At 39.1% G+C, this 27717-nt stretch overlaps 1 protein-coding gene across 1 annotated transcript; it reads left to right on the forward strand.

Moving 5' to 3' along the window:
• The first annotated feature begins 1573 nt into the window (after positions 1-1573).
• LOC143960894 (uncharacterized) lies at positions 1574-19681 on the forward strand. Its single transcript, XM_077469887.1, has 12 exons — positions 1574-1663; positions 3429-3475; positions 3731-3793; positions 4805-4861; positions 5838-5882; positions 6469-6534; positions 9913-9945; positions 10793-10822; positions 11277-11327; positions 13820-13852; positions 15561-15650; positions 19589-19681. The coding sequence occupies exons 1-11, from the start codon at positions 1615-1617 to the stop codon at positions 15606-15608; spliced, it is 522 nt and encodes a 173-aa protein (XP_077326013.1). The 5' UTR covers positions 1574-1614; the 3' UTR covers positions 15609-15650; positions 19589-19681.
• The last annotated feature ends 8036 nt before the right edge of the window (positions 19682-27717 follow it).

Here is a 27717-nt window from a genome sequence, read left to right on the forward strand (position 1 = left end):
ATACATTTTTAAAAGATTTTGTAACTCTTAGCACATACCATGGAACCAAAGCATCATTGTACTTTATGACCCGAAGAAGGGGGCCATGCCTCGAAACATGTAGTGTGTAGCTACTGGCTTGTGATCCTGTTTTATGTGTCTATGGCTTCAGTGTGCCTCAGATCACCCACAAATCCTCAGTCTATGAGTTTGGAATAGCAGTGACGTATGCAGAGTGCAGACTGCATTCTCCCCAGCTAGGTGGTGGTATATGCACCTGGACACTTGTGTTGTTGTGACATCAGCAAGTACAAGTAAACCAAGGCTAGCCATACATTATACAATTTTCTTGTAGAATTTTCCTTTAGATTTACCAAAACCATATAATAAGACGTCAAACCTGAACACTTTAAATTTGTATGCAATAAGGCAGGCCCTTGTACAACATAATGGAAGTTAAATTTAAAGGAAATTGAATAAGAAAATTGTATAATGTATGGTCAGCTTAAGCAATTTTTTCCCATGTCTCTAGCCTCCCTGTTATTGATTTCATGCAACAATTATTACTACTGAGATAGGAGGTGGGGCATGCAACTTCATGAAAAATTAAGATTTGCACATAACTTGAGCTGCTATATCTCTGGATTTATTTATTATAAGAAGCATTTTCAGATGCAGCTTCAAATGGTCATAATTTCATGAATTTTTTATTTAAATTTTATTTTTGAGCTACCTAGTTTAGAGACAAGACAAGACATGTTTTTTTAGTGTTTTTTTTAGAACTAAAAACACATTAAAGTATTGCAAAAAATATGTATTTTAAATTCTAAAACCCCTATTTGTATATTTAAAGCATTGGTATGGATGAAAAGGGAATTTTTTTACATCTTCAGGGGTGTATATTTGACTTCAGTTGATTTGTAAGCACATAATTCTGAGCCAAATATGAATGTGTATTTCATAATTTACCATTTAACATAAGTCTAGGAAATGCACATTTGGTACATCTCTAGGGATAAACTGATCAGCAAACTTACAAATTCGTAGTAAATAGGTGTAAATAAGGAGATGTAGTGCCTCTTTGGTAAAGTATTCATACAGACAGCTAAATAGATGTAGTATATATCAATTATTTTTGTTAATATGACTATAAACATATGATTAATATAATATCAATGTCACTTTCAGTATTCTCATTCAGCAGAATTTATTCCACATAGACCAAGACGTGGTGATGGACAAAAGTCTATAGTACCATGTCAACATTTTTTCGCTTGTTGAAAACTGGAAAAATTAAACTTCAAATCTATTGTACAGTGATAATCAGAACTACATTTCATTGTTATCAATATATAACCTTGGGAAGAAAAAGATTTAGAGATCAAAATCCAAACAAAATAAATTCTCCCAGCATGTTAACTGTATTGCAAGACTTAGACTTATCAAAAATAAACCACAACCCAAGAAGATAGACAAAAGCTATGTGTTTGTTTTTTAAAGCACTTATGAACTGGCATAGTAACAGCCAAGATGCCCTTTGTGCCTTTGCACCATATAAATATAGCCAGTGAGCCTGACATTACCATCATTCACATTTCAGCTCAGATCGGAGTGTGAGACTGTTGCACCATCAAAATGAAGATAGCCGTTGTGTTTTTAGTTGCAGCTCTCACTAGCTCGTTTGGTAAGAAAATTTACTTTTAAGGTTTTAAATACAGAGAAAAAACATCTAGAAAACATAATTCACCATCCTGAAAAATACCAACAGATAAATGAATATTTCAATAATTACGATAGTGTATATACACTTACAGCTTGCAAAGTTACAACAAAGACATGTACTGTATTACAGATATTTCATCTTTATCCTGTATGCATATAGTTTATTCCTCCCTGCCCACAAGCTTTTCCATGCTTGCCGGTTAAAAGGTATTTACAAGATCAGCCAGGTTGAGTTTCTGTAGTATTTAATCCATCATCCTAGTTGGCAGAGGACTCCTGGACTTTCATAATAATTACACAATACTAATAGGCAGGAAATACATGAATGTATATGTTATGCTATTGTTTGCTAATAAAAGCATTTATGTTAAACCAAACACATTTATATGTATTAATATGGCATTCAAATAAACTTTAAATATTGATGGCCTTTAGCAAAACAGTGCTCAAACACAAATTATGATTATTTTTCCAAAAGCAGTAAAATCTATTTATCAACCACATCATGTTAGCACACATAGCTCCAATTGCTGATGCATTTTATGGGGATTAAGGAAGTGAAAGTCTAAATGTTTAGATATGATAATAAGCTTCAAATCCATTGCTGTGTATTTTTGATTTATCAGATATCATTATACTGAAATGACCATCCCATTGTTGTTATAAGGGGGGGGGGGAGTAGAGGGATGGCGTTGGCACCTCAAAAAACAGAGATTTAGACACTATATACAAATTGCACATTTGTTTGGAAAGTGCCTGTAAATGGTAAATATCCATAGAAGGTAATTTACACTTCTCAAATACAGTAAGTTGCACTAAGTTATAGGAAAAGGTTATCCAGCACAAAACATAGTAAGCACTTGTGCAAAAAGGACTTAAATGGAAAAACCCAGGCTCCAACCCTAACAATACCCTTTTAGCACCAGTAGTTCTATGTGCAATCCTGGGAAGCAGAGGGCAAACTAAGAGCAGTTCATGCTCCATGTGTTTCTTGGATTTAGGGTGAAGCAAGATATGTTTTATTGTTACATTTAAAGGATTGCGTAAGCAGGACAAATAAAAGGGTTTTTGGCCTTCGTGTGAATCTGTCATATCAACCAAAAAAAATATAAATGAATATTATCGATAAGCTATAGCTATCTTGTTGTATGTGCAGAGACCTATGTTTGTCCTCAGAATAGTTCAGTAGCCCTTCTGAAGGATCTTGGATCATAGACCAAGATTGTATACAAGTCCAGTTTTGTCATTATTAAACCCTGCCTTCTCCCTATGTTAAGCCTCCCCATTTTATTATCCTGGTAAATGGCAGAACCTCTCTTGCAAGCAGAGGTCCTGGCTTTTGACAGTTAAAATAGCAGGGGCAAATTTTAGCCCTGGTTATAATACAACCTGAGCTCAGGATCCAGGTGTTGCCCCAAACACAAAGGAACTGTTAGTAAAGAAAGCTCAGGTAGTGCACTTTATCAGCTGTTAGTATAGACACTTTGGTGGTTTTTATTGGGTTGCACTTTGCATTCTTTATGTCATCATGAGTTACAGGTTATATATAGAATACAGAATTTTAGTTCCAAAGAAAATACAAAGTTTACTATAAGATAAGTATTTTTTTAGAAGAACTATTAAATCAAAAGATTGAAGTAACAATAAACACAGATGCAATATACGCAAGAGAAAAATGCTCCAGTTTGATTTTCATGTTTCAATGTACATTTTTTATGTGTTTACAGATGCTGCATCAGTCTCACAGTATAACTGCCTTGAACTTCTATTCAAGGTAATATTAGCTAATATATTTCAATGTTCTCCAAGTAATGACAATCAGTAAAGCCCTCGCTGTGTAATCATGCATCCAAGACTAATAATAATATTATGTGGCCTATAACCACAAGGTATTACATGCATGATGTCATATTGTTTTCTATTTTTATAGTCCTCTCTTAGCAAGCATGTATAATGTTTTGCCATTGTTTACAAATCTCATTGCTTTACAAGGTAATAAAATGTGTTGTTTGATTTTTATTATTAACAGGAAGATGCCCCAGCTGTACTTCAAAGTATAGCTACTCTGCTCTGTGATTACAAAACAGCCAAGGTAAAACATAAAAAATAATTTTTATATATATATATATATATATATATATATATATATATATATATATATATATATATATATTAACAATAATATATCAATATTTTCTAGTCCTAAAATTAAGACTCTTCATAATTTGTATGCAACAACACCAGATGCTGCAAATAAAGAAATATAATATGCCTTTTTGAGTCAAAAGCAACTCATGTCTATGAATCCCTAATTACCTAAATATAAATAAAATAGATGGTGAGCTACAATAAAATAATTTATTTATATGTATTTAATGATTTATAGAATTAATAAATATTTGGGGATAAATAAAAATATTCTAATGGTAGTTGCCCCATTGGTTTTAGACATAGAAGTCTATCAAATCTATAATTTGCCTGTTAATTCCTAAAAATGTCTTCTGAAACGAATGTTTCTTAGACTGAAGTATATTACTTACAATTAAAAAAGCCACTGATATTAGGGCTAAAACCTCAAATCATTTATTAAAACATTTTAAGTAATTTTACAATTTGTAGGTAAGAATGTCAGAAATATTTCTTAATGTTTGTAGAGGATCAACTTACAGAGCCGGATGTAGGTAATATGTGATTAATTTATTTTAGGTTGTAAGCTCTAACGAGCAGGGCCATCTGATTCCTCTTGAATTGAATTATATTGTAACTATACTGTTTGCTCTGATGAGTAACAGTTGAAAAGGCCTCATTCATCCTGGTCATGGTATGGTCAGTAGTAGTTAGTCACACTAAACTGGAGTTGTTCTGTGATGTTAAAGATTTTACTATTCATCCAAGTAGCTTTGTCAGTTCTAACATGAGACACTCAATACAACTGAGGGTATATGTGTGTGGATAAGTAGCAAAACATTTTCAACATCACAGGACAGGACCAGTTAAATGTGACTAACTACTACTAGCTCTAATAGGTCTAAATATGATTTGGTTTATAACCTAAAATAATTAGTTATTAAGATTTAATCACATAAATATATATTTTTTTAAGGCACAACAAAATGCACTACTGTTTGAAAACTTCCTCCAGAAAGTGAATGCTCTTTTGGTAAGTAACTAACATTTGTATTTTCTTTTTCTTTTTCAAAATTGTACTGAACAAATAAATAAATAATATTTATAAGAAATGATGCTGCATTACTTCCAATTTAATTGATCACATTTGCAAGGGTGTTCTGCCTTTCCCTGGACTACAACAAACTACATCCTAAATATGTTGGTTTGTGGAAGCTTACCAACCACCCCATTTAAAATGGAAGCACATGCTAAAACTAAAATTCCTACATCTATAGACACCCACGATCTAACTTATCTAGCCTTGTAAAGAAAAAAATCAGTATATATACCTTTTTGGAAGCTGCTCCGACCTGATTTGACTAGATCCCACGCTGAACTGTCAGCCGCGGCTTCGCTGTGTAGGCGGGTGCAGAGGAAGAAAACGCCAACCGAAGCCCCATAGTAAGTCTATGGGTGACGTCATTTCCCATTAATTTCACAGCCATTGTCTGCCATGTCCTCTGCATAGAATGCATTAAGAAAAAAAACCTTCTGACTTTACAACCCCATTAAAAATGTGGAGGTTGGCTTCACACCTATGTATTGTGGTAATGACTAAACGACAGTGCAGTGTGCGCACCGTGTTGGATAAAATAATACAGGAATACTATGGGATACTCACCGCAATGCACTCTAGAACATAGAGGTAAATAAATGCACTTTTAAAAAGTTTTAGAGAAACAAAACTAACATTGTAACCGCAGTGCAACTGGAAAGCTTTTGAGGATGGATTGGACATAGGATACTATAACATTTGGCTTTATTACAATGTGATATTGTGTCAAATGCTGTGGATATATTGACAGTATAAGCTATTGTAAAATGGAATTTCTTATAGATTGTTTGCAAAGTATATTGGATAGCTAAATCAATGTGTATTTTATATCTTTAAGCTTTAATCCCAAAGCATATGTTGTTAAAGTATGTATCTTTATAACTGTTCATTAATTTTTCCACTTTTTTATTAGGAAAAAGTTGGATGCACCATTGACAATATTCTTGGAACACAAGTGGTAAAGACTTTTTTTTTAAATATATAGATGTAAATGGCTTAACTTATACAGTAATAGTGCCTCGTGTTTAAAGGCAGAACAATCAAACAAATAAAAATCTACAAAACAAAATCAATGCCTTCCTAATAAAGATCATAACTGCACATCATCACGCTGTAAATTACATAGGATACCTCAGGCTGGAGCTACATGCTCTGTTTTTTTTTTTCATCCCCTAGCAATAGCAGTTATTCAGATATAAAGCAATTGGTCAGGCATGCAGTGCTCTAGTAAAATTAGCAAGTAGAAACAATTAATCTTGAATGATCATGCAATGCTCCGATTGAATGAGATGGATTGCTACTATATATTACAACATGCCACCTGTGCTGCTTACACCATTGTAAGTCATTTAATCCTTCTGTCACTATAGCCTAAGGTTGACCTACCTTAGATAGTCCTCCTTAAAAATGGCTGAACCACCTTTTTTTTCAATTGATCTGGCTCACTGAAATGATAACATCATTTTTCATCTTTAATTAAAAAGAGAATTTCTGTATTTAAAACATATTGTTTCACATACATGTATGTGCTGTTTACCTTTTAGACTATTACCCTTCAAGATGCAGAACAGATTGGAGATCAGGTTGCAAATGTCTTGTTTGGATTTGTGGTAAGGAACTAGAGTATGTTAGATACTTATAAATAGTTTGTTCACATTTAGAGCTGCCATTATTACTGTAGAATACTATTTATGACATTTGACATCAGCTTTGACATGTATCAATGCAGTCTGTGAATGTAAGCAATATTTTCTCATCTCACTGTTCATGAAGAAAAATAAAAAATCAGCATTTAATGTATATCTCAACCTAAGAACAAAAATATAATATATTGCAGCCTACAAATCTTTAGATGTGGTGTCTTTATAAGCTTTTTTTAAGCTGAGTGCATTTTCTGCAAGCACAGAAATATTCCAGTTGATCCTGCTAGAATTGCAGTGTACTTGTAAATTCTTGTGCACTGAACTGACATCTCAGACATTATTGTCTACCTTTCCACCTATCTTTTGTAAACTAAACAATTGTCCTCTATGTAATGGGGATAATGAGAGGGGATAGCAGCCTACATTGACAACAGTGCTCTTTCATAGATACAGTATGGTGAGTGAGCATTCTCATCCTAGAACAGAAAGTGTGTTGCTAGCAAGAATTCCAGGTAAAAGCAATGAAAAAAGCACATTGAAGGACTAGTAAGCTGCAATATATAAAATGTTTGTTTTTTTTGTTTACATAAACAAGTACATGTAAAAAAAAAAAAAAAATTAACAATAAAAAAAAAGTTTAGCAGATAAATTACAGTAAATCATCTATTGGCTATTTGTCAAGCAGAGGTCTAGAAAATACAATGAATATGTTGGGGATGGTAAAAAGGTTGCTGAATCTCATCAACACCTACATTTATCAGATGACTAATGGCTCTGATTCAGACAGATACAAAACAGTGAATAAAGTTGTATCAGTATAATTGTATCAGTTGAAGAAACTCTGTACTGAGCTATAAATGAAATGTTGACATCATTTTGAAAATTCTAGTTGTTTGGTTGTCTCTGGATGTAGTACTGTGAGTCACTAGGGTTAATTAACTATAGGAGTAGAGGCTGTCCACCTAGCAAATTAAATGTTCAATTAGCTTAGTGAATAAGGTGAAACCTAGCTCACTTCAATCTTTCAATCATCAACAATATATTTGTTTTTCAAATTTTCACCTTTAATTGAGTGATTATTAAAAGATACTACAGCTTCTCCGCAATTCATATTGTAAAGTGCACAGTCTCTACTCCTTTGGTAAATCAGACCAAAACAAGAAGAACATATTTTGGTGACTAATGTCAGTGCAGCTGGTCTGCATTCTTGTTTGGGATCAGTAACTCTCAAAGCTCTTTGACACCCACTTTACCCCTGACCCTGCAGTGTCACTCCTGAATAGAAAACCCATGAATTTGACCTATTGTCACTTTAAACTTCTTCTCCAATTCTTCTTTGTGTTCTTGCAATTAAACATAGAATTACACAAGCTCACGCCAAAATAAAAGCTGTATTGTTAGATATAGTGTCCAAAACTCTGGAGTCCCTGGGTGACACATTATTTACCCTCCAATTTTGATGAAACCCTGCTTCTTCCTTAGTCATTCTATCAAATGCTAGGTATGTTTACCCTCACTCATACAATCCAGTGATTGCTTGCCTTCCTCCAGGGAGTCCTTCAATCCCCTCTATTTCCCCTTAATATCTTTCCCTCTCCTTCTTTTTCTTATCTTATTTTCCTTGCCTCCTATTCATGTCAGCAACATAGAAACTTTTCTTTCTTGTCTCTGCTACTATGATTTTGTGTCATGAATTCACCTTCCTGCCTTGAGTTTATTGCAGCTCTTTTTCTAGTGCATTACCAACCTACCCAGGGTTCCAAACTATAATTGTTTCAACCTAAGATTTTGGCTTATAACACTTCCTTGCATGTGCAGATGGTCTGCTCAATAACTAGAGTGAATGACAGCAAGCAGCCTTGTCTGATGCTATTAGTTATGTGAAATGAATTGACCAACATGCCGGAGATCCATAGCAAAAGACTAGGGTCAGAGTAAAAGGCCATAATAGGTTCTCCAAAGTCTGAACTTACAAAACACTTGTCTGAGATACCCCCAAGGCATGTGATCAAATCCCTTCTCTGCATCTAAGGACAGAAGCAGAGAAGGTGTTTGATGGTGTTCAGCCCACTGAATTAAATCAATGAATCTCCTTGCACTATCGGGTGCTTATCGAGTTTCAATAAACCCTACATGGTCTGGGCGTATTAATGATCTTATAAGGCAGTGGTCATCAACCCTGTCCTCATGGCCCATTAAGAGGCCAGGTTTTATGTATTGCCTTGGGGAAATGCAGACTAGAATACTGCAATCACTGAGCATCAAATGATATCACCTGTGATGTATTTCAGTTATCTTGCAAACCTGGCCTGTGGATAGGGTGGATGACCAATGTTATAAGGGGTTGTAATCTGTTGGATAGTACCTTAGCATAGTTATTAATGTCACTATTTAGTAGGGAGATGGGTATGAAGTTTGCTGTATCTGATGGTGGTTTCCCAGGCTTTGGCAATGCAACGGTAAGGGCTTCCAAGGATTCTCTAGAAAAAGAGCCTGTCTTGGCTGCTTAGTTGGCTTGAGCACTCAGGTGTGGAGAGAGGATGTACAAAAATATTTTATATTATTAGAATAGTCATCTGGGTGAGGTGGTTTATTAGAAGGAAGACTTTGGGTGACTTTGTGTATTTCAGTGCTCATGAAAGGTGCAGATAGAGAGGCTTGTTGGGGAGCAGATAGTGAAGAAAGGTGAATCAAATCTAAAAAGGTGTTGATTTAAGATTCTGTAGGAGGTTGAAAGCTTGGGGCATTTTTAAGGTTATATAGAGCACAATAGAATTTGCTAAAAGCATTTGCAGTCTCTTACGGAACAGTAATAAGACCTTTTTTTAGGGTCCCCAAGAGTAGATATACTGGATTTCCTTAATTTCTGTTTGACCTGTCTAGCTAGTAGGGTACTTGCTTTATTCACTTGGATATAAAAGTTAAGCTTGGATATTTTAAGAGCATGCTCATATTGGTTAATTAGGCAGTTAGTAAGGGTCTGCCGTGAATTGTAGACACACCCATCATTATCAGTATACCCATCATAATAGCTGTATTCAAATTCCACAATATGAACTTGTCTAGTCTACATCCTCAGTTTCATATGTTTGAAAAAAAGAAAGGAGTTCCCATTTGATCTGCTCTTTGTATCTAGGGTTAGTAAGCAAAGATGAATTGAGGTGCCACTCAAATGTATTTTTGTTAAATGGAGGGTTCAAGATCTCTAGGAAGATGGGAGCATTTTTTGTCCACGTAATAGGTCCAATCTCTGCTTTAGAAACAGTTGTAATATAATTTTATCAACAAAGAGCACCCTATTTTGATCTGTAATTGGTTTTATTATTTCTCTGTTATATATTATAGGACAGCATTATTGCAAAAGTGATGAAAATCCTGGTATGTACCTTAATTTTTTCAAATGTTTATTGTACACAAAAATGTTTTTACCTGCCATCTAAACTTGCATATCTAAACCTTTGATATTACAATGGAAAGAGGAAAAAAATCAGGGTCAGAGCAGACCCTTCCAGTGCAAATGATCCAGTGTTAGATAATAACTTTGTTATCTCTATGGCTTCGCAACTTCCATATCATTAACAATTGTTTTGTGTATGGCCCTGAAGTTTGATTTTCATTAAACTGCATTTCCTGCCTTACTGAAGCAAACAGGCAACATAGTCGCATGTTAAAATGTACTTGTACTCACTGCTTATGTAGATACATGAGAGTTAAGGTGCAGACAGACCATAACTTGCATATCTCCTTCATTACTTCCCAGCATGCTCTAGGACCCCAAAAACCTGGGATGTACTAAAATGCAAATACTGATTTCAATGACAACGTTAGCATTTAATCTGTCCCTTTCACCTAGCACTCCTCACAATTGGTCATTGGGGCCTCTCCTTACATTAATGGTTCTATCATGAGGCATCATAGCAAAGGACATCAAACAGCAAAAGACAAGATGTGGGGGCACTCTTAGGTGCATGTATCAATGTTTTAAAGAAATTTTACTTAATAACATAGTTACAGTCTACCATAGATTAGTATGAAACAAAAAGTCTTCTAGACATATGTATATCATCTACATATCTTTAAACTAACAATCAAAAAGTTGATAAAAACATAATTTGTCTGGTATCACATTTTAAATGTAAACACTTTTAACATTACTAATTTTTAAAAGATAGTATTATACACTGACCCAATTTTGCTTAGATTAATAGTATTATCTATTTTGTAGGACGACATTCCTTTCTTGGGTGATATACTGGTAAGTTTCACCGTTTAAATTAATTCATATATTGTATATAATATTACATATTCATATTTTATTGCATCAGTAGCTAAAATTGTTTGAAAAAAGTAATCACTGAATTTGCTTTCATTCCTGCCTTTTGTGGACAGAAGCTGCAAGGGTCAAAGCAAATCAACAATTGTGCTGATGAAGCATTAGTTAATTAGACACTATTTAATTAGACAATAGAAACAATTTCTTGATATTGAAATATAGGTTATGCTATATCTTCATTAAGCCAGACATGGTACAGTCTTCATATTTGCCAACAACTATTAAATGCTAAAGCCTACCTGATTGTATTTTAAATGGAATGGATTGCGGAGGCAGGCCCTAACAATACAAAGTTAATGGTACATTTTGCCCAGTATGATGTTCTGTACATTGTAGTATACAAAGATAGTAACAGTGTTTATTTTATTACTTATAGAATGATAAGCCCCTGAACACTGACATCAGAGATGTCTCCTGTGAAATAATGGTAAGAAAGTTTGCCTCATGTTGTAGAATTATGTCATGGGTCGCTACATTTAAAGCTTTACCAGGCCAGAAGATTTGCATTAAGCAGTAACTGAAATAATGGAAATTGTATTTTTAGCTGAAATTAACCTGGGTGCCTTGGTCTCAAAAGTTATATTTCATCTCTCTCATCCTCAACTCTAACCAAACTCCTGCCTGTGCTTATGTATGCCTACTGCCCCCACCTCTGCTTATGTATGCCTACTGCCCCCTTGCCAACTTATATATGCATATTGACCTGTAGAGAGCAGTGTCACATGACTGTAGCAAGAAGGAAAGTGATGTCTTAGACACAAGGGTTGTGATTGAAAGCTTGACTTCACCCTTTCTATGCTGTGTGACAGACACAAAAACATGAAAGCATTGAGTTGAGGAATAACAGGTTTTGGGGACAGACTGGCGCAGAAGTATTGTTCACTAATTATGTACCAGAAAGATTTTTTTAAGCTGAATAACTCACCAATGCTTCTATAACATTGAATACAGGTTACACAGTACATGAAGGGGTTTCTACAGATAGAGTATAGACAGAGCTGTTTCCTTTTAAACACTCGGGGATTGATTTACTGAAAAAGCACACTGTACACTGTACTTAGTAAATAAGGTAAAGTATTAACCACTCAGTCCTGGCAAGGAGACTTACATTTTTTCTTCCATATTATTGAATGAGTGGGGTGAATAGAGATTCACTTTTCTTTACTAGGTTTAGAGAACATTCACATTGCAAAGTAAGCTCCACCACCATGGGTTCAAGGTATACCCTAATTGTTTGGTTTGCAATCTTGGTGAAATAATTTTCCAGATCAAATTCTTTGTACCATAAAGCTTTCTCTGGCCTTTCAGCTTAGGTCAGCTGGTTTAGATAGGGGCTTTTTGATAATCTAGTCACTATAAAAGGGTGAGGTCACAGCAGTCATATTGACAGTGCACTTTAGCTGTACTATGGAAAGCATAGGGTGTAGGGACTGCAGCTAACAAACTGTATAAAAATAAATAAGTGAAGGACTTGAAGGCAGTGACAGATATCCTAAAGCAAAATGTTTTGTACCTTAGAAAACTAGGGAAGGGTTTTAATTTTCTCCATTCTCTGTTGCAGCTTGTCCCTGTCTCCATACACAACAGTTATAACAGGCTGCATGTCATTTTTCACAGGACATATTTTCGAATTGTTGTTGGCTGCAATTGGTTGTTTTTTTCACAGACCTTTTTTAAATGGTGACAACGGTAGAATATGCATAGGGAATGTGCATAAGCATAGTAAATTATAGTTTCCTTAGTTAGAACATGTGACAGGATGATTTACAGCAGGAGATTATGGGAAAAAGGGTCAGGGCGTGTCACTCTAAAACACAAAGTGACCAAACAAGGAGCTTCAGATCAGTGTCACCAACTTTTTCTTTCATGAAAGCTAATGAATAACAAAATATAGGCTCCCCAAATATATTATAATGTTAAATATTATTTGAGATTTTAGTTATGGGATTTACATCTAATTTAACAAACTATGCTTCAATTTTTTTAATTGTCATGCTGGGGTGTATTTTCTTATATGCTCTTGCTAGTGTTCAGAGATCTATATAACCAAAAATACTATTAGGGATCAATAACTTGATAGAGCTCTTGAATTGTCAATACTTCAACTACTTTTTTCTATGAATTGTGTTTTTTCATTTTTTTTTTATTTTAGGCTATATCTTTTAGCATGAAGTGATTACTGTGCATGAGGCAGTTGTTGCTAATAGTCCATTCAAGAGCTACCTTTTTTCTTGTAACTCCTTAATCTCAGCACCTGTACACCCAAAACACCACACACCCTCACTCCAAGTGCAGCCTCCTGCTATATCCCCATATACAACATTTTTCAAACATATCAGAGCTATAGCCCTTGTTATGGTATGGAACAAATTGTCTAGTATTAGAACAGTATTTGACTGTGACCAGGTAAAACAGGCTAAAATGTGGAAACACAAACAAGGCATGTGTTTTGCTACACTGGAAACTTAAGTAAGTAAGATAACCAAATTGTACAATTCCTCTATTAGTACTTTTTTAAATTTTAATAAAATTAGTAGTCTTACATTTTATTCATTTCAAAATCATACATTTTACTTTACATCAAAAGGTATGCTATACTAAATTAGGCCCTTGTAACATACAAATTATCGTGTTTCTATACTTGTTTTGGATTTATACATTAAATCTGTCTATAGTTCCAATTATCTATACTTATATATATCGTTTTGTAAAAAAAATGAGGCATGATTAATATATACCAATATACATTATAGAATTTTTTTTGGATGAAATACATGGCAAATACATTTATATCACTTTATTTATGAATTAATTACTCATAAACAGTATATACCTGTGCATTGAAATAAACAATTTAAAAAACAAGTTCAAGTTCAATATACTCTTTTGCTTACACTGACTATGTTTTAATGTTTATAGGTGGGAGTTATTACAGATTTAGACAAGGTTCTGGTAAGTAAAACATTGACTGAATTAACTACTTTATGGGTAGTTTCTACATTGTTCAATTTTTTTCATTAGACCACTTCTTTTTTTAGAAGTATATAATAAAGAATCTCGTTACTTGAAGGTAGAAAACAATTTTTATAGATTTTATTGTTAACAGGAGTTTTAATATATTGAAAATTGATGTGCAAAACACTAACAATGTAATATATTTGAATTGTGTAAGATCATTTGATACTGCTCCTCGCAATAGCTTAGTAGAGAAGCTGAGGATACAGGGACTAGGGAAGAATGGTCTTCATGGGAAAACAACTGGTATAAATAAGGATCAAAGGCAAAATAATTACATAGTATATCTCAAGAATTTGTAACAGGACTGGTTCATTTCAGTCTTTTTAAACATGACCTAGTGGATAGTAGAGAACTAAGTATTGCCCTTTATATTGATGACACCATTTATGTAGAAAAACTAAAACTCACCAGTAGTATATTTAACAGAAGAATCTTGACAACATTGAAACATGGTCATGGAAGAAGAAATTTTATTTGATACAAATGGAATGAAGCTAGAATAAATGGAGAAGATCCTGGGAATATAGGATAATTGTAGGCTAAGCAGAAGTAATCAGTGCCAAGCAGTAGTTGAACATCTTTGGATGTATAGAAATGCATGATGATGATTGCATGGGGATGCAAATATAGAATTGTCTCCGGAAGCTATATATTAAATATGTAGTACAGTTTGAGTCATAAGGGTAAGAAGTGCAAAGTGTTCAGGGTTGGGTAATCAAATTATTGATTAATTGGAGACCTCACTCAATAAAATGTTGGAATAAATGGGTTTAGTTTAGAAAACTATACTAATTAATATATAAATATCTCCAAGATCTATAGTAAATTTGATAAATTAACTTTCAAACCCAAGAACTGTTCACAGTAAAATGGGATATCAGTTTCAAATAGAGCAAAGGTGGTTTTACCATTGTAAGGAAAGGGATGGTCGGCACTCAGGATGACATCCAAAATTGTATCTCTTTATGAAAAAACATGTACAGAGTTGTAAAACAGCATACGCGTTTCAGACGTTAGTACTTAGTCACTGCAGATAAAAAACAAAATAAGTAACACTTAAATAGTATATAGAAAAGTCACATGATTAACCAACACAGGTGAATTAAAAATGCAAAAGGGAAAACCTGGCATGACTCTGAACAATGGAACACATCACAAAAAGTAAACATATAAAAAAACAGGCATATAAAAAGTGACCAACAAAAGCATGCATAGTTTATATTTGCTGACTATCCCTTTCCTGATTCTGGTACATTAGAGGTGTCAGCAGCCTCAAGGTCTGAGCACCGGACGGAGCTTTTATGTGGGAAGGTTGCAGCACCTATACACTTGTTTCCCTTGGTTTTACCATTGTGTATGCTTGTGGAGAGGGACAGGGTTGGGTGAATTTCTGTCGTCCATAGAGACATGGCCGACAATGATGCTTGGGATTTCAGAGCAGTAATGGCACTTTATGGCCAGCTAAAACAGGAAGTTAGGACCCCACTGGATTTCTGACAGATTAACTGTTATTTTTCTGTTGGGGGTTTAAAGGGATAAAACAGGGTTCTTAGAAAGAAAAACGTGTAAAAATGTTTGTGTGTTGGAGAGATGTACTTTTTTCTGCTTTGTTGTAAAGTATTCTTAAAACTGTGTGTTTCAGAAATTTGTTTCAACCATCACAGAAAATCTGGCACAGAGGGCACAGTAAATTAAACTTTGCTCATAGCTGAATGCAAATTCAACATAATAAGTGAGTATGAAGAACATTTTAACCACTACAATACAGGGCACTTTCACCCCCTTCCTTCCCAGCCCAATTTTCAGCTTTCATCGCTCTAGCGCTTTCAATGACAATTGCGCGGTCATGCTACACTGTACCCAAATGAAATGGTTATCATTTTGTTCGCACGAATAGAGCTTTATTTTGGTGTTATTTATTCACGACTCCGTTTTTTATTTTTTGCGATATAAGCACAAAAAAAGCGGAAATTTGGAAAAAAAACAATATTTTCTTTTTTCTATTTGAAAAGAAATCCAATAAAATCAAATTTTGTCATAAATTTAAGCCAAAATGTATTCTGCTACATGTTTTTGGTAAAAAAAATTCCGTTAAGTGTATAATAATTGGTTTGTGTGATCAGGGACATATGTACGCAAATGATCATGTACATATGTGTGCAGGTGATCACGTACATATGTGTGCAGATAATCAGTGGGACATATGTGGGGGACATGTTTTTATTATTGGGGACATGTGTTTTTATTATTTGGGGACATGTATGTTTTGGGGACATGTGTGTTTTGGGGACATATGTGGGGACTGTGTTTGTACTGTGTGGTGTGTTGTGTGTTGACACTAGACTGATGATCAGTGAGTAAAAAGCTGTAAAAAACAGCTCATACTCACTGATCATCAGCCGGCTGCAGCGTTCTGCTCTCCTCTCCTCAGCGATGACTTCCGTGTGAGGAGAGGAGAGCCGATTGCCTAGCAACCGGCTGTTTGTTTACATCACATGACGGCCGTGATTGGACACGGCCGTCATGTGATCAGGAGGGCCAATCACAGAGCCCTCCTGCCGATCTGAGATGTGCCGTGTCCGGGTGACACGAGCACATCGGGATTGCGCCGCTGCACGGGCACACATGCGCGCGCGATCCCGCTACTTCTGAAGGACGTTCCTGAACGTCCTATCAGGAGTAGACGGCTCCCACCCAGCCGTATATATGCATCGGCCGGGTGGGAAGTGGTTAAAAAATCAATGCTATATTGTTAAAGAATGTTTTTTAGCCACAATAGACCTAATTGTGGGTGGAACAGGGAAGGGTACCTAACCTAAAGCAGCCATGACATGCACTAAATGCAAATGAGAATTATTTGGGGTTGATTTACTAAAGGCAAATAGACTGTGCACTTTGCAAGTGCAGTTGCTCCAGAGTTTAGTAAATGAGGGGAAGCTCCTCATCCAATCATGTGCAAGGAAAAAAGCGGTCTTTTTTCTGTGCATGTGATTGGGTATACTTTGTAAAGTAAGGCCGCGTACACACGCGGGGACTGTTCGCCCAACTTTGTCCGTCAAACAGTTTCAGCAAACAGTCCGCTCAAAATTAGCATGGACGGACATGGCCACACACGACGAACGAACAGTTTGCTGAAACCGCGCGCGATGACGTGAACGGCACGTACGACGGGACGAAAAATACGACGTCCTATACACTGCATTATAACTTTCGGCGTGTAAATCCTTTCTGAGCATGCGCGGAACTTAGTTTGACGAACAAGCCTACACACGAGGGGACTGTTCGCTGAAACAAAGTTTCAGCGGACAGTTTTTCGGAATTTCCGAAAAACCTTGTTCAGCGGACTGTTCGCTGAAACTGTCCGCTGAAAGCCCACACACGGGCGGACTGTCCGCCGAAACACTGTTCAGCGGACAAAGTTGGCCGAACAGTCCCCGTGTGTGTACGCGGCCTAAGGCTATTACCTCATTTACTAAGCTCTGGAGCAACTGCACTTGCAAAGCGACAGTCTATTTGTCTTTGTTAATTCAACCCCTATACTATTTTCAGCAGTCTTTAGTCTCTGTTTTGATAAGGATTAAGGTTTTATAGTGTGTATCTGCTTTTATGTTTTGAAATTTTCATGGACCAGATTCTAAAAAGTTTTTCAACTGTTTGGAGCTCCTCTAAAAAGAAACATTGGTTTAATGAGTAAATTCTCTTAAGGAGTCTTACTTGAAAGACCTAATTTCAAGGTCTACATCTGCATTGTTCATGTCCCACTGGATGTTTGACAATTTTCAGTGCTAGGGGGTAGATTCATTGCTACAAACATAAAGCACTACTAGCTAAAGCAGACCTTTACCCAGAAAACAACTTATTTGCACCTGGTTCCATACTCCTCTCCCAAAATTAGATTTAAAACAATTTGCTTCAGCACAGCACTTCCTATATTGTACTTCTGATTAGAAAAGAATGATGTTGTGCTCCCTGTAGCCTATTATTGCACATACACGCTGCCAGGCAGTGGTGGCTGGAGAAGTTTTAGGATGGGGGGCGCCAGACCCAGCCCTTCCTTTTTTGACCCCCCCCCCCCCACTTGGTGAAAATGCATGTGGTTTCAGCGAAATATTGGGCTCTAAGGGGGGTGTGGTTAGCGTCTGAGATGAATGAGGAATGGAAGGACAGGGAGGGAAAAAGAGAGAGAGATGGCGGGACAGCAGTCCCAGATCCTACACAACAATAGCAATATGTTTATTCCAGAAAATCTAACTTCAGCAGATATAGATACTCCAAACACCCGGTGTTAGCAATTCAATCATCCCAGCACCATGGTTGTTATGGTATCAGAATGATTGAAGCCCACTATTTCTATTATTACATTGTAATATAAAATTTAATTATTCAACTCACCATAATACAGAATCAGTGGGAGCCCTGAGCGTGTCACCTGCCACGTCGCCTACCACCAGATGCCATCAGGTGCCCCCAGCAGAGTCCGTCCTTACATCAGGTGCCCCAACAGAGTCCGTCCTTACATCAGGTGTCCCCAGTGGAGTCCCTCCTTATATCAGGTGTCCTCAGCAGAGTCCCTCCTTACATCAGGTGCCCCCAGCAGAGTCCCTTTTTACATCAGGTGCCCCCAACAGAGTCCCTCCTTACATAAGGTGCCCCCAGCAGTGGAGCCCTTCTCACAGCTGTGTCTCTATGAGCAAAGTACCTCCTTACATCTGTGTCCCCATCAGCGGAGTCCTCCTTACATCTATATCCCCATCAGCGGAGTCCTCCTTACATCTGTGTCCCCATCAGTGGAGAACCTCCTTACTTCTGTGTCCCCATCAGCGGAGTCCCTCCTTACATCTGTGTCCCCATCAGCAAAGTTCCTTCTTGTGTCTCCATCAGCAGAGTCCCTCCTTACATCAGTGTCCCTATCAGTGGAGTCCCTACTTACATCTGTGTCCCCATCAGCAAAGTTCCTCCTTGTGTCTCCATCAGCAGAGTCCCTCCTTACATCAGTGTCCCCATCAGCGGAGTCCCTCCTTACATCTGTGTCCCCATCAGCAGAGTCCCTCCTTACATCTGTGTCCCCATCAGCAGCAGAGTCCTCCTCACATGCGTCCCCATCAGCAAAACAGAGTCCTCCTCACGTGTCCCGGCAACACAGCTCTACTTCATTCTGCGTCTGTCTCTGTCCCCTTCAGCGGCAGCTAGTTCCGGCTTTCTCCGTGTGTTCAGTGGAGAGGGGATTGTGCACTTAAGGCCTTTTTTTTAAAGGGTCATGTTTGTAAAAAGAAAATTTGGTGACTGCTTGGGGGGGGGGGCAGATGGGAGAGAATATAACACCTGGGCGCCCCCTATGGACATGCTGCCTCTGCTGCCAGGTTCCACCTATACAGAGAATTGCCACAGGGCTTTAGGAGTCAGCAGTGGAGATATATGCACATGCAGGTTTCCCGCACATGCACAGAGATGTCCAAAGTGGATTGTTCACAAAAGAAAATGTATAGCAGTTTACATGGAAATTCTACAAGCATGCAGGAAAATATGTTGACTGTTCTCTGTAAATAAACACTTGGTGATACACAAACTCCTAAAAGAAGAGATGCACCATACATACAAATGTAATTATATTAAAATGTAGATATTTACAGTTACATTTTACAAATTTTGATTCTTCTTTATTTTTTGCAGGTACAAGTCAACAATATTACTCTAGAAATGTCTTACATTGTTGTCCCTTAATTTACTGACATTTGTCTCATCTTTAATTTCTTCATTTTCTTGGAAAATAAATATGGTTGTCTAGCAAAATGTTGGTGTCATGTTTTATTTATTTTGTAAGATGACTGGGTTGATATAAAAATTAAGTTTCTTGATCATACATCACAGGACACAGAAGCTTCATTACATAGTGGGTTATATAGGCACCTTCGGTGATTGGACACTGGCTAACCCCAATTAAGGAGAATTCCTCCCCTATATAACCCCTCCCATATGGGAGGCACCTCAGTTTTTTTGCCAGTGCCTAAGATGGTTGGTCACGTAAAACATGTGCTATGAAGGAAGCTCTATGCAGGTCCCTGCAGGGATCTAAGGGCTATGATAACTGGATCCATATCCCGGGCCGATATTTGACTCCCAAGATGATATGGTACCCGGGCCTCGTCATCCGAAGAAATTAGGTTCTGCCTGTAAGTCCTCTCCCTTTGGAAGACTGGGCTCTGGGAAAACCAGACTTGGTGTACTATTAAAACAGTGGCACGAACGTTTCTGGCAGAGTCTTTTACAAGGTCCAGGTAAGAGGTTCCTCTGAGAAGGAACCCAAAAAATCTTGAAGGTTGGCACAACTCTGCCTGCCGTGATGGGTGAAGATTGGAAACTGTCTATTTTCAGCAGTTCCTGCGGCGGGGACAGATAAGAGAAATGAATCCTATATAAATCATATATTATGGATTTCTTCATGTGAGTAGTTGTATGTCTTACCTGGTTTCCGCCACTAGAGGGAGTAAAGAGCAGCCTGGTGTATACTTACATGCCTTTCCAGGATACACGCTCAGTGAAGCCAGTCTCCGGATGGCTCACATCCTCCGCTGCAGGCTCTGCCACACAAAGGACTAAAAGAGAAGTCCCACGTAGTCTGGGGGGTTCTCGTGCAGCTCAGCAGGTGGTCCTCTTCCTCCCCCTCGGATGCTGACAGTCCTCATGCACGCACATGCATGCACATGCAAGGGTGCGCTCCTATGGAAAACGGAGGGGGGGTGGTTGCAGGGCGCTTCACTGCGCAGGTGCCAAAGCCGCAAATTTAAAAAGCCCAGAACGCCAGGGATCTGTAAGCGGATGACATAAAGCTGTGGGCAGTAAGCATCCTAAGGGGTCGGATCCAGGCAATTCTAAGACACCTACTCAGAATCAGGTTGTGCAGTTTAAGCATATATGTATATTGTGAGATTGTAGCACAACAGTGATTGCACTTTGTACTAGTACCTCTGCTTTGTAGCTTAGGACTATGTCTCCTCGTAAGAGGGTCTCAGGGGGAGGTAACAAGGGCACTGGAAAATCACCGCCTAGGTCTAAGGATCCTAAAGATGCCTGTAGGTTACCACCCTCCCCCCCTGCAAGGCTGGAGCTAGCCTCACAGGATGAGTCAGTGCCCCTGTCAGGTTTTGCAGCCTATCCTAATGTTTCAGCCCCAGGGTATGTCACTGAAGACTCCCTTAAGGCTACATTGGAGGGTTTTGAAGGGAGAATTATGAATTTTATTTCAGCTTCCCTAAAAGATAGCATAAAAATGGGTAGATCCCCTCCCTCTGCTGAAATTCCTCTTTCAGATGACACCTCTGACAATGAGGAAGGATCCCTATCATGGGATAGGGATCAAGAGCAGTCAGATGAATCTAAGGAAGAGGAAATAGTCTCTTCCTCTCAGGCACTCAAAAAGCAGGTCCAATATTACACTGAATTGGTATGTAACACTTTCAGAATGTCCGTTGCTGAGACCGCTACATCCTCTGTTTCTTCCCTGGGGGTCAGAAGAAACCCACCAACTGCCTTTTCCTTTCCAATTCATCCCTTAATGGATACATTGTTGCACGAGGATTGGGGGCATTCCGATAAACTGTTTTCTCCTCCTAAAATTTTTTCAATGCTTTATCCTCTGGAAGAAAGTTTCACCAAGAAATGGGGGGTCCCATCCGTCGATGCGGCTGTTTCTTGTGTGAATAAAAACCTGACCCGTCTTTTGGATAATGCTCAGGTATTTAAAGATCCAACTGATAAGAAGCTGGAAATGTTATTGAAAGCCTCCTTTTCCATAGCTGGCGCTGTTGTGCAACCTACAGTCGCAACTGTGGGGTTGTGTCAGTTCTTTAAGGAACAGGTTAAGCAAATGCTTGGCCTCCTTCCCAGTGAGGAAGTGGAGAATTATGCAGAACTTCCTCAGATTCTGTGTTTCATGATTGATGCGATTTTGGATTCTGTCCAACAAGCATCTCGTTTGTCTCTCCTGTTGGTACACATGCAAAGGTCTCTGTGGCTCAAAAATTGGGAAGCTGAGCTGTCGTGTAGAAAATATTTGACTGGGTTACCGTTTAATGAGGAACGCTTATTTGGGGAGGACTTGGATAAATTCGTCCAAAAGATTACAGGGGGTAAATCTACTCTCTCACCAATCAAAAAGAACAAGCGTCCATCATTTAGGCGTTCTCTTTCTCCCGGGCATCAAGCTCTGGTATACACGCTTTGGAAATGGTCTGCGACAGAAAGACTCCTGCCCATAAATATTCTGAAAATTCGGGCAGTTTATATGGCCCTCATGGATTGGTCCTACAGACTACAGGGTCACCCTGTTCGTATACAGCCTGACAATGCCACAGCGGTGGCTTATATCAATCACCAAGGTAGCACCAAAAGTCTGGATGCACAAAGAGAGGGGAAACACATACTTGCTTGGGCAGAGAGACATGTTCCGTGCTTTCTGCAGTCTTCATTCCAGGAGTGGAAAATTGGCAAGCGGACTTTCTGAGCCGCCAACAATTATGCCCAGGAGAATGGGCTCTACACCCCGACATATTTCAAACTATATGTCACAAGTGGGGTACTCCAGATGTATATCTGTTTGCGTCCAGATTCAATAAGAAGCTGGACAAGTTTGTGTCAAGAACAAAAGACGTACTTGCTCAGGGGTCAGATGCTCTGACAATTCCCTGGGATCGGTACAATCTAATCTATGCTTTCCTGCTGTATCCGCTTCTGTCGCGGTTCCTGGGAAGAGTCAAGAGGCAAACAAAGTCGGTTCTGTTGGTAGCCCCGGCTTGGCCCAGACGACCTTGGTACGCAGAGATCATGAAGATGGCAGTAGGCAGGCCTTGGATCCTTCCTCTCCAGACAGATCTGCTCTCGCAGGGTCCAATCTACCATCCATCCTGCTTTACACAGTCTGAATTTAATGGTTTGGCTGCTGAGACCCACATTCTGAAAGACCGTGGACTCTCATAGTCAGTCCTTTCTACTCTGGTCAATGCCAGAAAGCCGGCTTTCAGGCTTATTTACTACAAAATCTGGAAGGCATATGTTTCCTGGTGTGAACCCAGGGGATGGCATCCTAGAAAGGATGTTGTTAGCAGGATCTTGGCTTTCCTCCAGTCAGGCTTAGAAATTAATTTGGCCGTAAGCACTATCAAGTTTCAGATTTCAGCTTTGTCAGTGTTTTTCCAGAAGCCACTTGCATCGCATTCTCTTGTCTTGTCTTTCATTCAGGGGGCCATGCAGTTAAAGCTGCCAGTCAAACCTCCGGTGTGCCCATGGGATTTGAATTTGGTTCTCTCTGCATTACAGGGACAACCTTTTGAACCATTACACCAGGCTTCGTTAGTTCTTTTGACTAAAAAATTTGTCTTCTTGATAGCCATATCCTCGGCTAGGAGAGTTTCAGAGCTAGCAGCTCTTTCAAGGAAAGAATCTTTTTTAATTATTCACAAGGACCAAGTAGTGATGCGTCCTAATAGGTCCTTTCTACCTAAGGTGGTCTTGGAAGCAGCTCTTTCCAGCAAGGAGCCGTATCTAATTGTTCATAAGGACCGGGTGTTCATGCGCCCCAACAGGTCCTTTCTACCTAAGGTGGTTTTCGGGATTCCATTTGAATCAAGATGTAATCCTATCATCCTTTTTTCCAGATCCACAGTCCCCAGAAGAAGAGTCATTGCACACTCTAGATGTGGTAAGGGCAATCAGTATCTATCTCCAGGCAACTGCTCAGATAAGAAAGACTGATTGTTTATTTATTTTGCCAGAAGGCCCTAAGAAGGGCCAGGCGGCATCAAAATCCACTCTCTCAAGATGGATTAGACAGGTTATTCTTCAGGCCTATAGTGTAAAGGGGAAGATCCTTCCCTTTCAAGTGGAAGAGCACTCAACTAGGGCTGTAAGTGCTTCTTGGGCAGTGCATCACCAGTCCTCCCTGGCTAGCCAGGTCTCCAGGGGATTCCTGATATCTAACTCTCTCCCTTACATGAATATTAAGGATGAGTCAAACACCCCCGATTCGGTTCGCACCAGAACCTGCAAACAGACCTAAACTTTGTGTGAACTTTAGAACCCTAGTAAAGTCTATGGGACTCGAACGTTCAAAATCTAAAGTGCTAATTTTAAAGGCTAATATGCAAGTTATTGTCCTAAAAAGTGTTTGGGGACCTGGGTCTTGCCCAAGGGTCATGTATCAATGCAAATATTTTTTTTAAAAACTGCTGTTTTTTTGGGAGCAGAGGTTTTAATAATGCTTAAAGTGAAACAATAAAAGTGTATTTTTTTTATTTCGTACCTGGGGGGTGTCTATAGTATGCCTGTGAAGGGGCGCATGTTTCCTGTGCTTAGAAATGTCCCTGCACAAAGTGTCATTTCTGCAGGAAAAAAGGTCCTTTAAAATCACTTGCGGCTATAATGAATTGTCGGCTCCCGTAATACAGAGAACACACATTGAAAATCATTGATAAAAAAATAAAAAAATAAAAAAGCGGGGGGTTCCCCCAAATTCAATTACCAGGCCCTTCAGGTCTGGTATGAATATTAAGGGGAACCCTGTGTCAAATTTTTTACAAAAATGGCATGGAGTTCCCCCTAAAAATCCATACCAGACCCTTTATCCGAGCACACAACCTGGCAGGCCGCAGGAAAAGAGGGGGAGATGAGAGAGCGCCTCCCCCCTCCTGAACCATACCAGGCCACATGCCCTCAACATTGGGAGGATGCTTTGGGGGTCTGTGAACCCTCAAAGCACCTTGTCCCCATGTTGATGAAGACAAGGGCCTCATCCCCATAACCCTGGCCGGTGGCTGTGGGGGGTCTGCGGGCGGGGGGCTTATCAGAATCTGGAAGCCCCCTTTAACAAGGGGACCCCCAGATCCCGGCCCCCTGGTTGAAATGGTAAGGGGGTACAAAAGTGCCCCTACCATTTCACAGAGAAAGTGTAAAAGAATGTTAAAAAAGACACACCATTGAAAAAGTCCTTTATTAAAAATTTAAAAAATTAAAAAAGATTCCAATGGTGCTAATCCACTCTTGCTATCCAGCGATGGATGATCATCTCTCCGGAGGTCCAGCGATGGCTGATCTGATCCAGCGATGGGTGATCTCTCCTTTCAGAGCAGCGAATCTATTCATCCTCTGTCTTCACTGGCGGAGACACTGTGTGTGGGTGACACCGCCCCCTCTGATGTAACGGAAACCTACGTTACATTAGAGGAGGGCGGGGTCATCCACAAGTCATGATGATCATCCGTCGCTGGATAGCAAGAGTAGATTACCACCGCTGGAATCTTTTTTACATTTTTTAAATTGATGCGGGGTTCCACTTAATATCCATACCTGACCTGAAGGGCCTGGTAATTGAATTTGGGGGAACCTCACGCTTTCTTTTTTTTTATCAATGACTTTCAATGACTGTTCTCTGTATTACGGGGAGCCGACAATTCATTATAGCTGCGAGTGATTTTAAATGACTTTTTTTCCTGCAAAAAAAAACAATTTGTGCAGGTACAGTTCTAAGCATGGGAAACATGCGCCCCTTCACAGGCATACTATAGTCACCCCCCAGGTATGAAATGTAAAGGAATATTACACTTTTATTGTTTCACTTTAAGCATTATTAAAATCACTGCTCCCGAAAAAACTGCAGTTTTTAAAACTTTTTTTTGCATTGATACATGTCCCCTGGGGCAGGACCCAGGTCCCCAAACACTTTTTAGGACATTAACTTGCATATTAGCCTTTAGATTTCTCCCATAGACTTGTACAGGGTGTTCTGCAGCTTTTCGAATTTGCCGCAAACACCCCAAATTGTTCACTGTTCGCCGAACAGGCGAACAGGCAATATTCAAGTCGAACATGAGTTTGACTCAAACTCAAAGCTCATCCCTAATGAGTATAGATAGATACATCTTGCTATTCATTCACTAAAAATTAAATACAAACAAAATATATAAAACAGGCACTAAAACATTCACAGTAGATCTAGTGTCAATCACGATGATGCCATCCCATCACTTCTCCAGTCATGAATGACAGTTTGCCAGTTCTGCTAGAATTGTAAAATAGCACCTGTCTGGCAGGTGTGAAAAAATACTGTAAATTAAAAATACTTTCAGAAGTGAAGGTTTAATGGTAAAGAAAGTGAAGTGTTAGTGGTATATTTGTATCAATTAACAAAATGGAAAGTAAATAAACAGAAGATACATCCAAATCAAATCAATATTTGGTGTAACCACCCTTAGCCTTCAAAACAGCATTGATTCTTCTAGGTACACTGATAAACAGTTTCAGAAGGAACTCGGCTGTTAGGTTGTTCCAAACATCTTGGAGAACTAACCACAGATCTTTTGTGGATGTAGGCTGCCTCAAATCCTTCTGTCTCTTCATGTAATCCTAGACAGCCTAGATGATGTTCTGATCAGGGCTCTGTAGGGGCCAAACCATCACGTCCAGGACTCCTGTTCTTCTTTATGCTGAAGAACGTGCTTAAAGTGGAGTTCCAATAAAAAAAATCAAAAATAAAAGTTATCAGCTACAAATACTGCAACTGCTGACTTTTAATAATCAGATACTTACCTGTCCCAGGGTCCAGCGATGTGGTGGAACGAAGCCCCACTCATCTCCCTCTCCTCTCTGCGGCCCTGGCATTGTCCCTGTGGGTGCCCGGCTATGGCTTCACAGCCAGGCATGCACTGTGTATGAGCAAGCCACACTGCACACTGTGACTGGCAAGCCACAATGTAAAAAATTATATGCCAGGAATTTGGAGCTGGAACCTCTAAAAAGAGGGTTTCCACTCCCCCCCAAAAAAATGACATGCCAAATGTGGCATGTCAGGGGGTCAACTTCCCTTAAAGCGGAAGTTCCATTTTTGGGTGGAACACTGCTTTAATGACATTGGCTGTATGTTTGGGGCCTAGTCCATCTGCAGCTGCAAACATGCAAGGAACCTCCACCATGCTTCACTGTTGCCTGCAGACACTCATTGTTATACTACTCTCCAGCCCTTTGGCAAACAATCTGCCTTCTGCTTCAGCCAAATTTTTCACATTTTGACTCATCAGTCCAGAGCACCTGCTGCCACTTTTTTTGCACCCCAATTCCCATGTTTTTGTGTATAGTTGAGTCGTTTAGCCTTGTTTCCATGTTGGAATTATGTCTTTTTGGCCACAATCCTTTCATGAAGACCACTTCTGGCCAAAGGTCTCCAGACAGCAGATGGTTGCACCTAAGTCCCACTGGTTTCTGCTAGTTCTATGCTGACTAGGGATGAGCCAAACACCCCCCTGTTGGGTTCGCCCCAGAACAAACAGGCAAAAAATGTGTTTGAAAACGCAAACACCGTTAAAGTATATGGGACACAAACATGAATAATCAAAAGTGCTAATGTTAATCAGTTCCCGGCCGGTGCACGCCGATGTACGTCGGTAGAATGGCATGGGCAGGCAAATGGGCGTACCTGTACGTCCCTTTAAATTTGACGCCCTGCCATCGCGAGCGCGCCACCGGCGGCGCGCTTGCGTGCCGGTCGGGACCCCCATGAGTCCGGTCGCGGGTCCCGCGGACTCGATTGTGCGGGCATACCCGCGATCATCTCACGGGGCGGCTGAATGGAGAAATGCCGTTGTAAACAGCATCTCCCTGTTCTGCCTAGCAACTAGTGATGCTGATCTCTGATACATGTGATTGGAGCAGAGATCAGTGTTCACTAAATGAAAGCCCAGCCCCACAGTTAGTAACACACCCCAGGAACACTTAATCCCTACACTTCCACCCACTGGTTAACCCCTTCACTGCCA

Source organism: Lithobates pipiens, unplaced genomic scaffold, assembly GCF_037356315.1.
Source record: "Lithobates pipiens isolate NorthernLeopardFrog02 unplaced genomic scaffold, aLitPip1_a1.2 Scaffold_8, whole genome shotgun sequence".
Lineage (NCBI taxonomy): Eukaryota > Metazoa > Chordata > Amphibia > Anura > Ranidae > Lithobates > Lithobates pipiens.